At 45.4% G+C, this 13,511-nt stretch overlaps 1 protein-coding gene across 2 annotated transcripts in view; it reads right to left on the bottom strand.

The window, feature by feature from the left end:
* The window catches only part of LOC104305256 (transitional endoplasmic reticulum ATPase), a 63,295-nt gene that overhangs the window by 20,968 nt on the left and 28,816 nt on the right, over nt 1-13,511 (bottom strand). For both annotated transcript variants that reach the window (XM_054177732.1, XM_054177733.1), the window contains 4 exons: nt 13,291-13,422; nt 12,830-12,932; nt 3,884-4,017; nt 3,494-3,629 (listed from right to left, as the gene is read on the bottom strand). In XM_054177732.1, the coding sequence (XP_054033707.1) occupies nt 3,494-3,629; nt 3,884-4,017; nt 12,830-12,932; nt 13,291-13,422 (505 nt within the window). The remainder of the gene's footprint in view (nt 1-3,493; nt 3,630-3,883; nt 4,018-12,829; nt 12,933-13,290; nt 13,423-13,511) is intronic.

Raw genomic sequence — 13,511 nt, 5'->3', positions numbered from 1 at the left:
GTACATCAATGACATCACTGTGTGAGGTGACAAGACAGAAGTGTTTGAAGGGGGGGGGGAATCAGGTTCTTCTGAAGGCCGGATTTGCCATAAAGAAAAACAAAGTCAAAGGACCTGCACAGGAAATTCAGTTCCTGGGAATAAGATATAGTTCATAGGGGTATGGTATTGCCTGCAGGCATTGCCCAGACAACTAAAGTATTTGAGCCAGCTGGTATTGGTTACAATGCCTCAGGTTGGGACAATGGAAATGGTACTAACAACAATACCCACCTTTAACCAAATTATGCTGGTTAAGATAAAACTGAGCAGTTTTCCTTTCTTTTCTTTTACAGATGCCCCAATGTCTTTGAATTGCACCTGGGAGCAAGAATCGCCATATGTGGAGCTAGATTATCTGCAAGGACTGCTAATGTTTTTGATTACAATATTGCTACAATTAGTTATAGTGTGAAAAATGCTAATTTTGTTAATGATATCTTATATTACAACTAATCTAATCTTTGCACAAATATAAAATGTCTGCATACTTAATCCCTCCATGACTCTGCTGAGACTCTAGTAAATTGGGAAAACCCAGGATATGACAACATGATACACTGAATAGGAGAGAGATGTCAGAACACCCAAAGCTCCTCCACAGAAAATTGACAACATCAGCATACATTTGGACTACTGACTACAGTAATTTTTGGTCTTATGTTGGAAGAATTAAATATACAACTACAAGAAACATTGAAGGTGACACTATAAAACCAACTGATTTTATATCTATTACTATTGCATATGAATGAAATATGTGGACATTTGAGTCTAACAATACTTGTTGTGTTCACATAACTGATGTAATCTGAGATCTTAAGAACTACATCATATGAAATATGTTGCCAAGGCAGCAGAGAACTAAGGGAAAATATGGAGGTGGGGTGGTTGGATTAGCTTTTGAATTAGTTCAATTTTTTCATTACTGTGTTGATTACAAAGTTTGTTGCAATCTGTATTGATAATTGTCATTGTGACTTATGTTTTATGCTTCATTGTCTTATAGTAAGCCTAGGCTAAGCCAAATATTGATCTGTCAGGTGCATATAGCATCCAATTTGACAGAATTGGAGACATACCGATAAGGAGGAAAGGAAATACAGTATAAGGGATTGTGACCTTTCTAAACCCATGGGAAGGTCATGGGTTCGAATCCTGCAGTGGTCAACAGAGTTGTGCTTCTTTCTCTTTGATCTATGCTTAATAATGAAACAGGCCTTAGACACCTCCTCCTGGCGCAAAGCATACAGCAAATATGCAATCACTATCATCATCATCAGATTCACACACATCACATAAATCACCTTTGGATCCCAGCCATCACTTAAAATTACTCTTTCACCTACTGGAATCTTAAACTCCCTTATCTCAATCAGCAGAGTGGTTGAAGTTATGTTTCCATATCTACTAAGCCTAAAAAAGCCCAGACAGCGGTCATATAGAAGCTGGATCTTATGCATAAACCATAAATAAATTTTACGCATTAGATATTTACCTATTTGATCCAGAAGTAAAACTAAATAATATTTGTAGATCAGGACAGAACATATTGAAAAGAGCAATTGCTTAAAAATCCAAAACACCTTCATGTCTGCTAATCTGACTAGAGAAGGCAATAAATCAAGTTACTTACTCAAGCCCCACGTTGGGTGCCAAAAGAATGTGGTGGGTTGAGAGAGAAGGCCCAGCTTTCCCTCCCCCACTAAGAAGGAATAAAAATACCACAGCTAACTCAGCCGGAAAAACAAAGGAAATGCTGTATTTACAAGCAATGGGAAAATGCAGGATATGTATACAATATATACAGTATTTACAATATATATACAGAAATATACAGCAAAGAAAAATACAGGAACAATATCCCCTCCTCCAGACAGAGGGGGGTTCCCCCCTGTACCCCCTTCTCTCCCCCTACCTCTCTTTTTTCCCAAAGAGGGTTAGAGAAAGAAAAAGGCAGTTATAAGGAAGAAAAAGTTAGTAGGCCTCCAAGCACATGCAGGATTAGTGCTTATCTTATCCAAGGTCGTTCTGGCTGGATGCCCAGAAGCAGACAGGCTGGAAAAGGAGAGCAAGGAGGAACACACACTGAACAAGATTCTAACTGCACTAAAACTTAAAGCTGCATTCTACCAATCCACCAATGAAATTAATTTAGACTATCGATATTTACAAAATATTCAGCCAGAGTGTCCCTTTCTTAAAGGCACAGCCTCAAACGGTCACAGGGATACTCCCAAAATTGATGTTATATGACCATGATTTGAGATTCCACGTTGAGTGACCATAGTCACAGGATGGATGATGTGGTAAAACAACCTAGCTCACTGTGGAATAGGAAGCCAAGTTGATTTAGCATGCTTCGAGACCAAGGTCATTTGCAACCAGCAGGTGTTTGTGTTAAATCAAGATCCATGAAACTGGCCTACCAAGAGGAAGTCTTATGAAAAGAAAATGGCCCTGGTTTTTGCTAAAACTGATGAAGCAGGGCTCAAATAACAAACACTCAACTTCAAAGCAGATTCTGATGGCCAGGGTGCCTGAGCAAAGACCTTTGCTTAATTAGCTGCAATTTTAAAGTTGACACCCTTCAATTTTCCTCCCAAATCATGCTAAATGTCACCTAGAAGGCAGGGACAAGTTGGGCTAGGGTATAAAACCCATGAAAGAGACATCTCTGGGGGCCACCTCCAACACCAGCACACGTCACCATTGGCACCAGTACCCAGGGGCCAACAATGGGGGCACAGCATGGACCAGCACCACCACCAGCTGCAGCAGCTGCAAGGGGGGGAAAAGGCAAGGATGGTTGACAGGCTGTGCTCCTTTTCCTCTACCCGAAACCTTTCTTGGTGAAAATTGCACCTTCGATATATGGCTTAACTTTGCTGCATTTCTCTTCTGTATTAGAGCTATTGAAAAGGCCTCCAACTTTGTTAGGTGATACTCAGGATATGTTAACCTGAGATCATCTTACAGTCAGTGCATTTATCACCAGCAATCCCAAATCTGTTCTATCTGCTGCTTTGAACAACTAAAATATTTAATTGCTTAAATTTTCTGAACCTGCGTCAGTGCATGTCCTTACTGGGGCACTGGAAATTATTTTGTCAAATAATTCCAGCAAGAGTCCTGGACTCTGAGACAGGCAAACATCGGGATCTTACCCTTAACGTGGCAACCCTTTAAGCATTTAATCTTGAAATAGCCTCATCGAATTGATGAACTAAAAAAGTGTGCTACCCTCTAAGTATTTTATTTCTACAAGTTCCAGCCTAACATGATACCAAGGCTGGAAGTCTAGAAATTCATTTCAAACAAGTAGCTAGAGACAAGTCAATAGATTATGTAACACACAAGATACATTTAATAATAATTTCTGCTCCAAGGCCCCTGAAGCATTGCTCATAACAAAGTATCTGATACACATAAAAAAGATAGCAATTATGGTTACCAAATCGCCTGAGTGCTGGGTCAATGCTGTTAGGTCGGTTGGTGGCTGCCATAACGATTACATGTGCTCTCTGTTTCAGTCCATCCATAAGAGTCAGAAGCTGAGAAACTATGCGACGTTCCACCTCTCCATGTGTCTATGGAGAGAGAAAATAATGATCAGACCAAAAGCTCCAAAACATAGCACAGGAGCTAGTACTGCACCAGAGCAGACAGACAGAACAGACACAAGCTATTAAGAAATATTGTGAACTAAATTGGATTATTTTGATATCCAACTGAATTCAAGCATTAAGTTAAATACTGCTTTACTCTGTAGCCAAATGCAGAGATTCACACCAGCTGCTACCAAAAATGATGTACTCCTCTGTCTTCTAAAAGCTTTCTTTACCTTCTCTCTCTTAGGAGCAATGGCATCCAGTTCATCAATGAAGATGATAGCAGGAGCGTTCTTCTCTGCTTCTTCAAAGGCTTTCCTCAGGTTGCTCTCAGACTCACCAGCCAGCTTGCTCATAATTTCAGGACCTGAAAAAATAATGGCACTGTGGCACCCAGAAGAGAGGCAGCTAGGCCCAAGGCATGCAGCTGATTTTTTTAGTACAATATTCACATGGAAGTAATTTAGATTTCAAGCCAAAGCAAATACTACCAAGCAACTTCACACAGTTAATGCTAGTCCTAGCTTGCAAGAGAAGCAATCAAATCATATGGCAATTAACTATCACTGTACTGGGGGGGGGGGGGGAAGCTGTAAGTTATTGGAGCTGTCTTTTGCTTGCATTACAGATTCACAGATTGCATTGAGTTGGAAGGGACCCTCAAAGGGCATTTTGTCTAACCTTCCTGCAGTGAGCAGGGACACCTCCAATTAGATCATTCTTCCTTATGTACAACCTAAATCTACCCTGCTCCATTTTAAAACCATTGCCCCTTGACCTATTGCTACAAGCCCTTTTAAACAATCCTTCCCCAGTCTTCCTGTAGGTCCCCTCCTGTAATGGGGTTAAACAACCTTCTTCCCTACAACACAGAAGTAAGGGAGAGTAACACACCAAAAAACCAACCAAAACCAACTCCAGATTGAGATAAGGAGTTCAGATAAAGAGTTTTATATAAATGAGATATTACAGATGGGTTCCACCCCTCATACTTTGATGACATCAGATTACACTGGGCAACTGTATCTACTAAAGTTTTATACTCTTGTGGGTTCAACTTGCCAAGCCATTGGTTCTGTACAGTCCAATAAACCCAGTTGTCCCTCTCCTCCATCTGGTTGGAGGCAGGACCCCTCTATTTTTGACTGGAATCACTTCCATCTTGTGAAGATGCTTTGGGACTCCCTTCAGGAGGATCAGAAGCAGTATCAACTTGTCCGCTCTTTTTGGGTGATTTTCCATTGGAAACTGAGGCAACATCGTTCAGGGAAGAATTTCCTTGTAATTCACATACTTGTGTAGCTAGGACTGAAGTGGGTTTTCCATCCCACTTCCTCATGTACTCTCCATGGTCACACAAGTAAAACTACAGTGTACACTGTGGTGTGTAGCTCCCAGATTCTCTCCCCCAAAGAGGAGAGCACCTGCTCCTCATGGCTGAAGCACAGGCATCCTGTCCTTCAGTCTTATCAACCATACCACTCAGCTTGGTATAATCTGCAAACTTGCTGAGTGTGCACTCAATCTCTCTGTCTATATCATTGATGAAGGTAATGACCAGCACTTGTCACCCATCTCCACCTGGAGATCAAGCCATTGACCACTACCCTTTGTATGAGATCACCCAACCAGTTCCTTATCCACTGGACAGTCCACACATCAAATCCCTATCTCTACAGCTTAGAGAGAAGGATGTTGGAGGGGACTGTGTCAAAGGCAGGGCTCATTAGGAGGGCTTTAAACTAGGTCTGAAGGGGGTGGGTGAAGACATCGGTCCCTCTGCAGAGGTAAGAGTAGGGCACAAGGTAGGGTCAATTGAGAGGTCAGGAGCCCAGCTGCAGTGCATGTACACCAATGCACGCAGCCTAGGCAATAAGCAAGATGAGCTGGAGGTCCTAATCCACCAGGGCAACTATGATATAGTTGCCATCTCAGAAACATGGTGGGACAACAGGCACGATTGGAGTGCTACACTGGGGGGCTACAGGCTCTTTAGGAGGGATAGGCGAGGGAGGAGAGGAGGAGGGGTGGCTTTGTATATTAGGGAGACACTTTCTGCCTCAGAACTTGAGGTGGAAGATGAGGGAATTGAGAGCCTGTGGGTTAAAATCAGAGGGCAGCCCAACAAATCTGACATCCTGGTTGGAGTCTGTTATAGACCACCCAACCAGGATGAGGAGGCTGATGAATTATTCTATAAACAACTGGAGGCTGTTTCAAGATCATCAGATCTTGTCCTCGTGGGGGACTTCAACCTGCCGGATATCTGCTGGGAACTTAATTCAGCAGAGAGAAGGCAGTCCAGAAGATTCCTGGAGCGGATAGAGGATTGCTTCCTGACGCAGCTGTTAAGTGAGCCTACCAGGGGACAGGCTCTGCTTGACTTGCTGCTCTCCAATAGGGAAGGGCTAGTGGGAGATGTGACCGTGGGAGGCTGCCTAGGGTGCAGTGACCACGAGATAGTGAAGTTTTCAATATGCAGGGAGATAGGGAGGAGCTCCAACAGAACCTTCACCTTGGACTTCTGGAGGGCAAACTACAGCCTCTTTAAGAAACTTATTTGTAAAGTTCCCTGGGTACCAACCCTCATGAACCGAGGGGTCCAGGAGGGTTGGACCTACTTCAAACAGGAGCTCTTGAAGGCACAGGAACTGGCGGTCCCCATGTGCCGAAAGATGAGCCGGCGGGGAAGGCGACCGGCCTGGATGGACAAGCAGCTCCTGAAGGATTTAAGGGAAAAAAAGAGGCTGTATCACCTTTGGAAGGAGGGGAAGGCTTCTCGAGGTATGTTTAAGGAAGTGGTTAGACTATGTAGGAATAAAATTAGAGAGGCAAAGGCCCAGTTGGAACTGAAGCTGGCCACCTCTGTGAAAGATAATAAAAAGCAATTTTACAAATATATCAACGCTAAAAAGAAGGGCAAGAAGAACCTCCACTCCTTACTGGACCTGGAGGGGAACATGGTGACCGAAGATGAGGAAAAGGCTGAGGTCCTGAACGCCTTCTTTGCCTCGATGTTTAACAGCAAGGTAGGAGTCCAGGATGAGTGGCCTCCTGAGCTGGGTAATAGGGTTGGGGAGCAGTGTAATGCCCCAGAAATCCATGAGGAATTAGTCTGGGACCTGCTGAGCCACTTGGACACCCATAAGTCCGTGGGACCGGATGGGATCCATCCTAGGGTGCTGAGAGAGCTGGCAGATGAGCTGGCCAAGCCACTCTCCATCATTTTCCTCCAGTCCTGGCTCACTGGAGAGGTCCCAGATGACTGGAAACTGGCCAATGTGGTCCCCATCCACAAGAAGGGACGGATGGAGGAACCTGGAAACTACAGACCAGTCAGCCTGACCTCAGTGCCAGGGAAAGTGATGGAGCAGATTATCCTGGCGGCAATAACTGCGCACCTGAAGGATGGCCAAGGGCTCAGGTCCAGCCAACATGGATTTAGGAAGGGCAGGTCCTGCCTCTCCAACCTGATCTCCTTCTATGATCAGGTGACCCGTCTGGTGGACGTGGGGAGGCCTGTGGATGTAGTCTATCTGGACTTCAGCAAGGCCTTTGACACCGTCCCCCACAGTAAACTGCTGGCTAAGCTGTCAGCTCGTGGTTTGGACCACAACACTCTGTGCTGGGTTAGGAACTGGCTGGAGGGCCGAGCCCAGAGAGTGGTGGTGAATGGTGCCACATCCGGCTGGCGGCCAGTCACCAGTGGCGTCCCCCAGGGATCAGTGCTGGGCCCCATCCTCTTTAACATCTTCATTGATGATCTGGATGAGGGGGTTGAGTCAGTCATCAGCAAGTTTGCAGATGACACCAAGTTGGGAACAGATGTTAGTCAGTTAGAGGGTAGAAAGGCTCTGCAGAGGGACCTTGACCGACTGGACAGATGGGCAGAGTCCAATGGGATGGCATTTAATAAGTCCAAGTGCCGGGTGCTGCACTTTGGCCACGGCAACCCCATGCAGAGCTACAGGCTGGGGTCAGAGTGGCTGGAGAGCTGCCAAACGGAGAGGGACCTGGGGGTGCTGATTGACACCCGCCTAAACATGAGCCAGCAGTGTGCCCAGGTGGCCAAGAAGGCCAATGGCATCCTGGCCTGTATTAGGAATAGTGTGGCCAGCAGGAGCAGGGAGGTCATTGTGCCCCTGTACTCTGCATTGGTTAGGCCACACCTTGAGTACTGTGTCCAGTTCTGGGCCCCTCAGTTTAAGAAGGACATCGAGACACTTGAACGTGTCCAGAGAAGGGCAACAAGGCTGGTGAGAGGCCTTGAGCACAAGCCCTATGAGGAGAGGCTGAGGGAGCTGGGATTGTTTAGCCTGGAGAAGGATCAGAGGTGACCTCATTGCCCTCTACAACTACCTGAAAGGTGGTTGTAGACAGGAGGGGGTTGGTCTCTTCTCCCAGGCAACCAGCACCAGAACAAGGGGACACAGTCTCAAGTTGTGCCAGGGGAGGTTTAGACTCGAGGTGAGGAAAAAGTTCTTCACTGAGCGAGTCATTCGTCATTGGAATGGGCTGCCCAGGGAGGTGGTGGAGTCGCCATCCCTGGAGGTGTTCAAGGGGAGATTGGACGTGGCACTTGGTGCCATGATCTAGTTGTGAGGTCTGTTGGAACAGGTTGGACTTGATGATCCTTGGGGTCTCTTCCAACCTTAGTTACTGTGATACTGTGATACTGTGAAAGGCTTTACAATAGTCCCGAGAGATGACATCTGTTGATATACATTTAGTTCTGTAAGATCCTATAAATGAGTTTAAAAAAAAAATTTAAAAATCCAACACAACAAAACACCACCAAAAACCCAACATCCCAAAATTAAAGAAATCTCACACCCATTTCCTCTCAAAGAATAACCAAAAAAATAATAATTAAAAAAAAAGTGTAAGCACATCAATCCCAGAAGGAAGGACAACATTACCCTGAGATCTCCTACAATTGCTGAATACTAGTGCAGGCTCATGGATTTATTCTGGTTTTAAAGATTTTTCCATCATGCTGATGGGAGTGATAATGAAGAGAAAAGTATGCTTCTAAGAGATACAAGAAAAAGAAACCTGACCATCAGGAGTGCAAAGCTGCTTGCTAACTGAAGTTTGCCAGCTGCAGAGCCATTGGTGCAGACAAGTACTAAGAATGTTTCATTATAAGTAACTCACCAATTCATACCAGCTCCATGCCTGAGACTATCAGACAGAGACCACATCACTAATTCTGACAACATTTTTATTATTCAATAGATGTAACAAGTGTCTAAAGAAACATCTGGCTCATTAGCATACAGTGACACCTTCCATACACTTAGGAAGTATACAACAAGAGTGACATACGGTTAAAACCAGTCCGTTTACATCTGATATCTTGAGATACAAAGCAAGTCACTTCCCTACTGCTGCTCAATGCTATGCTGTGCTATACACTCCTTTCCTTTCACCTTCATGGATCTAAGTGATTGAAATCAGAAAAGCAAAGCAGCACTCCTTAAGTACAAATGTTCAATTATTCCTGCTCTGACTGTAAAATGAGACAGAAAAACATTAAGGAAAACTCAGAATCTGGTCCTTATTGGACATAAGCCAGTATCCATCTCAACTGCTACAGGAGTAGGAATAGTACGTTCTGTCACTTATAGCTAAGTCCCAGGGTACTCATTATAGCTTTCAGGGAAGTTCCTATGATTAATGTTATGTGAAACAGAAGAGGTCTTGTGCTTTACTTGAGGGGAAAATAGAAATCCACATCAGATCAGCTTTTTCTCTGAATGGAACAAGCCAGCAGCAACAGAAACAAGTGTCCTGCATCCATATACACAGAATTATCTTATCACTTTACTCCCAGTTCTGCCCTCATCAGCTGACCAACCTGATCTCCTTCTATGATCAGGTGACCCACCTGGTGGATATGGGGAAGGCTGTGGATGTAGTCTACCTGGACTTCAGCAAGGCCTTTGATACCGTCCCCACAGCAAACTCCTGGCCAAGCTGTCAGGATGTGGCTTGGACAGCATCACTCTGCGCTGGGTAAGGAACTGGCTAGAGGGCTGAGCCCAGAGAGTGGTGGTGAATGGTGCCACATCCAGCTGGCAGCCAGTCACTAGTGGTGCTGGGCCCCATCCTGTTCAATATCTTTATTGATGATCTGGATGAGGGCATTGAGCCCATCATCAGTAAATTTGCGGACGACACCAAGCTGGGGGCAGGAGTTGATCTGTTACAGGGTAGGAGAGCTCTGCAGAGGGACCTTGTCAGGCTGGACAGATGGGCAGAGTCCAATGGCATGAGATTTAACACATCTAAGTGTCGGGTTCTACACATTGGCCACAACAACCCCATGCAGTGCTACAGACTGGGGTCAGAGTGGCTGGAGAGCAGCCAGGCAGAAAGGGACCTGGGGGTACTGGTCAATAGTAGGCTGAACATGAGCCAGCAGTGTGCCCAGGTGGCCAAGAAGGCCAATGGCATCCTGGCCTGTATCAGGAACAGTGTGGCCAGCAGGAGCAGGGAGGTCATTCTGCCCCTGTACTCTGCACTGGTTAGACCACACCTTGAGGACTGTGTCCAGTTCTGGGCTCCTCAGTTTAGGAAGGATGTTGACTTGCTGGAACGTGTCCAGAGAAGGGTAACAAAGCTGTTGAGGGGTTTGGAGCACAAGCCCTATGAGGAGAGACTGAGGGAGCTGGGGTTGCTTAGCCTGGAGAAGAGAAGGCTCAGGGGTGACCTTATTGCTCTCTACAGCTATCTGAAGGGAGGTTGTAGCCAGGCAGGGGTTGGTCTCTTCTTCCAGGCAACCAGCACCAAAACAAGAGGACACAGTCGCAAGCTGCACCGGGGAGGTTGAGGCTGGATGTTAGGAAGAAGTTCTTCACAGAAAGAGTGATTGGCCATTGGAATGGGCTGTCCAGGGAGGTGGTGGAGTCACCATCACTGCAGGTGTTTAGGAAGAAACTGGATGGGCTGCTTGGTGCTGTGGTTTAGTTGATTAGGTGGTGTTGGATGATAGGTTGGACTATCTCAAAGGTCTTTTCCAACCTGGTTAATTCTATTCTATTCTAAATGAACACTCGGAAAGACAGTCCCTGCATCACAAAGCTGTCTTTCATAGAATCATAGAATGCTAGGGTTTGGAAGGGACCTCCAGGGATCATTGAGTCCAACCCTCCTGCAAAGCAGGGCCACTTAGGGCAGGTCACACAGGAACGCGTCCAGAAGATCTCTAGAGAAGGCAACTCCACCACCTCTCTGGGCAGCTGTGTGCGCTCTATCACATTCTCAGTACAAGTTTTTTCTCATGTTTAGGTGGAGTTTCCTGTGATTGAGTTTACATTCACTGTCCCTCATCCTATCACTGGTGTGACTTAAGCATATTAGTCCGCGGAGGAAAAGAAACTAACGAGGATTCCCTCAGTAACGGCAAGTGAAGAGGGAAGAGCCCAGCGCCGAATCCCCGCCCCACAGTGGGGCGCGGGACATGTGGCGTACAGAAGCCCCCCTCCCCGGCGGTGCTCTCGGGGGACCCAAGTCCTTGAAAAGGAATGTGGTGGGTTGAAAGGAAAGGCTCCGCTTTCCCTCCCCCACTGAGAAAGAAACCGTGGCTAAAACTCAGTCAGAGAAAAAGCAGACACACATATTTACAAGCATCTATAGGAAGCAGATTATATGTAACACCACAAATACAGGTATTTTACAATATATACAGGAATATACAGCAAATGAACTCAACCAGAAACCAGACCCCCCACAGAGGGGGCTTCCCCCTGTGCCCCCTTCACCCCCCTACCTCCCTTCTCCCCCCAAAGAGGTAGAAAAAAGAGACAAGGGCGGTTAGCAGGGGAGGAAAAAAAGGAAGGCCTGGTACAGGAGAGTTAGTTCTTATCTCTTGGCAAGAAGCCCAGAAGCAGTCCAGCTGAAAGGAACAGCGAAGGAAGGAAAACTGAAAGTCCCAGCTGCGCTGGGTCCAATCTCACCTCCCCCCTTAATTAGCCAATGAAACTCATTTAGAATAAAAAATATTTTATAAACATTTAGCCAGTGTGCCCCTTCCTTAAAGGCACAGCCTCAAATGGTCACAACTGGGTATCACTGAAAAGAGATTGGCTTCATATTTCTGACAGCCACCCTTCATATATTTGTAGACATTGATAAGGTCCCCTTCTCAGCCTTCTCTTTTCCAGGCTAAACAGCCCCAGGTCTCTCAGCCTTTCTTCATAAGATAGATGCTCCAGTCCCTTAATCATCCTTGCAGCCCTCTGCTGAACTCTCTCCAGTACTTCCCTGTCCCTCTTGCACTGGAGAGCCCAGAACTGTACACAATATTCCATATGTGGTCTAACCAGGGCTGAATAGAGGAAGGAGGAGAACCTCCCTTGACCTGATGGACATACTCTTCTTAATGCACCTGAGTATACTATTTGCCTTCTTGGCCACTGTTGGGGATTGGTTTGAGCAAGAGGGGACATGGGTCCCAGGAACATCTGTGCAAATTAGGCCTTGAAGGATTTTCTGTTATTAATAGAGCAATGGAGTAGGAGTTGTGGAAAAGTTCTGATTGCTTGGTATGTTGAAGTCAAGCTGCCCCTGAGAAGGGAGGCAAATAAGATAAGGAGTAGGCAAAGAGCTGGGAAAAAGAGCAATTAGACTGAGTAGAGAAATTCCACAGAGTAGTGAAAACAATGATGTAACCTTTTAGAGAGAAACCAATAGTGTGTGTTAAATTAGAATAGAATTAACTATGTATAAGACTATAAATAATGAAGTGTGGAACAATAAAGTTGGATTTCGTTGATCATATTGATCTGTGTCGACCCCTTCTTGCAGCAGGCCACCAGTGCACATTGATGCCCCATGGATAACTTTTTATCAACTAGGACTCCAAGGTCCTTCTCTGTGGAGCTACTCTCCAGTACGTCAACGCCTAACCTGTATTGGTGAATGGTGTTATTACGCCCCAGGTTCAGGCTTCTACATTTATCCTTTCTAACCAGCCTGCTACAAAACAATCAAGCTTAAGGGAAGTGCCACTACAGATGCTTCCACACGTGTCCCCAGAGTCACACTTCAAAAAGCTAAGGAAGGATCTCATGGGGACAACATGGCTCTATAAGCTTTATTAATACCATCTATTATCATGAGATGGATGAATGAACACACAGTATATCTGGGGTCAAAGCAGCCACAAAACTTACCATTGATTAGAAAGAAGAAAGCCCCTGTTTCATTGGCCACCGCTCGGGCAATCAGTGTTTTACCAGTGCCAGGAGGACCATACAGCAGGATCCCACGTGGAGGCTAAGGGCAAAGGCAAGGGACTTAGGTGTTGAGCTAGTATCTGAATGCCTAAGTATTTTCACAGTGAAGCTGTAAGCATTTGATAAAGCCAGTCTGAAATTGTGATGCAAACTCATGAAACATTGCTATCAACACCCTTACAAACAAAATCCTTGCCAGTAACTGACAGTGCTGATTTAAAGCATTCCTCTGCTTTGCAAGTTGCCAGTATTTTAATGTCTCCAAAACATACAAGGAAATACTTTCATAACACCAGCATTAAAAAAAAACATCCAAATTACTTATTCCTCCCCCACTATCTCAGACATCATCCACAAGGACAAACTCACTCATCCACCTGGTGCACATGGGTACTTACCTTCACCCCTATGGCCTTGAAAAGAGCAGGGTGTCGGAGGGGAAGCTCCACCATCTCTTTGATTTGAGCCAGCTGCTTCCGGCAGCCACCAATGTCATCATAGCCCACTTCATTCAGTGACTCTTCTTCATCCTACCCAGTAGGAAACACATTAAACATGAGTGAAAACAATAGTTCAACAATTCCTCCTAGTCTACAGAACGTGGAAATCCAGGATTTTC

This window comes from Dryobates pubescens, chromosome W, assembly GCF_014839835.1.
Source record: "Dryobates pubescens isolate bDryPub1 chromosome W, bDryPub1.pri, whole genome shotgun sequence".
Lineage (NCBI taxonomy): Eukaryota > Metazoa > Chordata > Aves > Piciformes > Picidae > Dryobates > Dryobates pubescens.
This window is presented reverse-complemented; position numbering and strand designations above follow the sequence as displayed.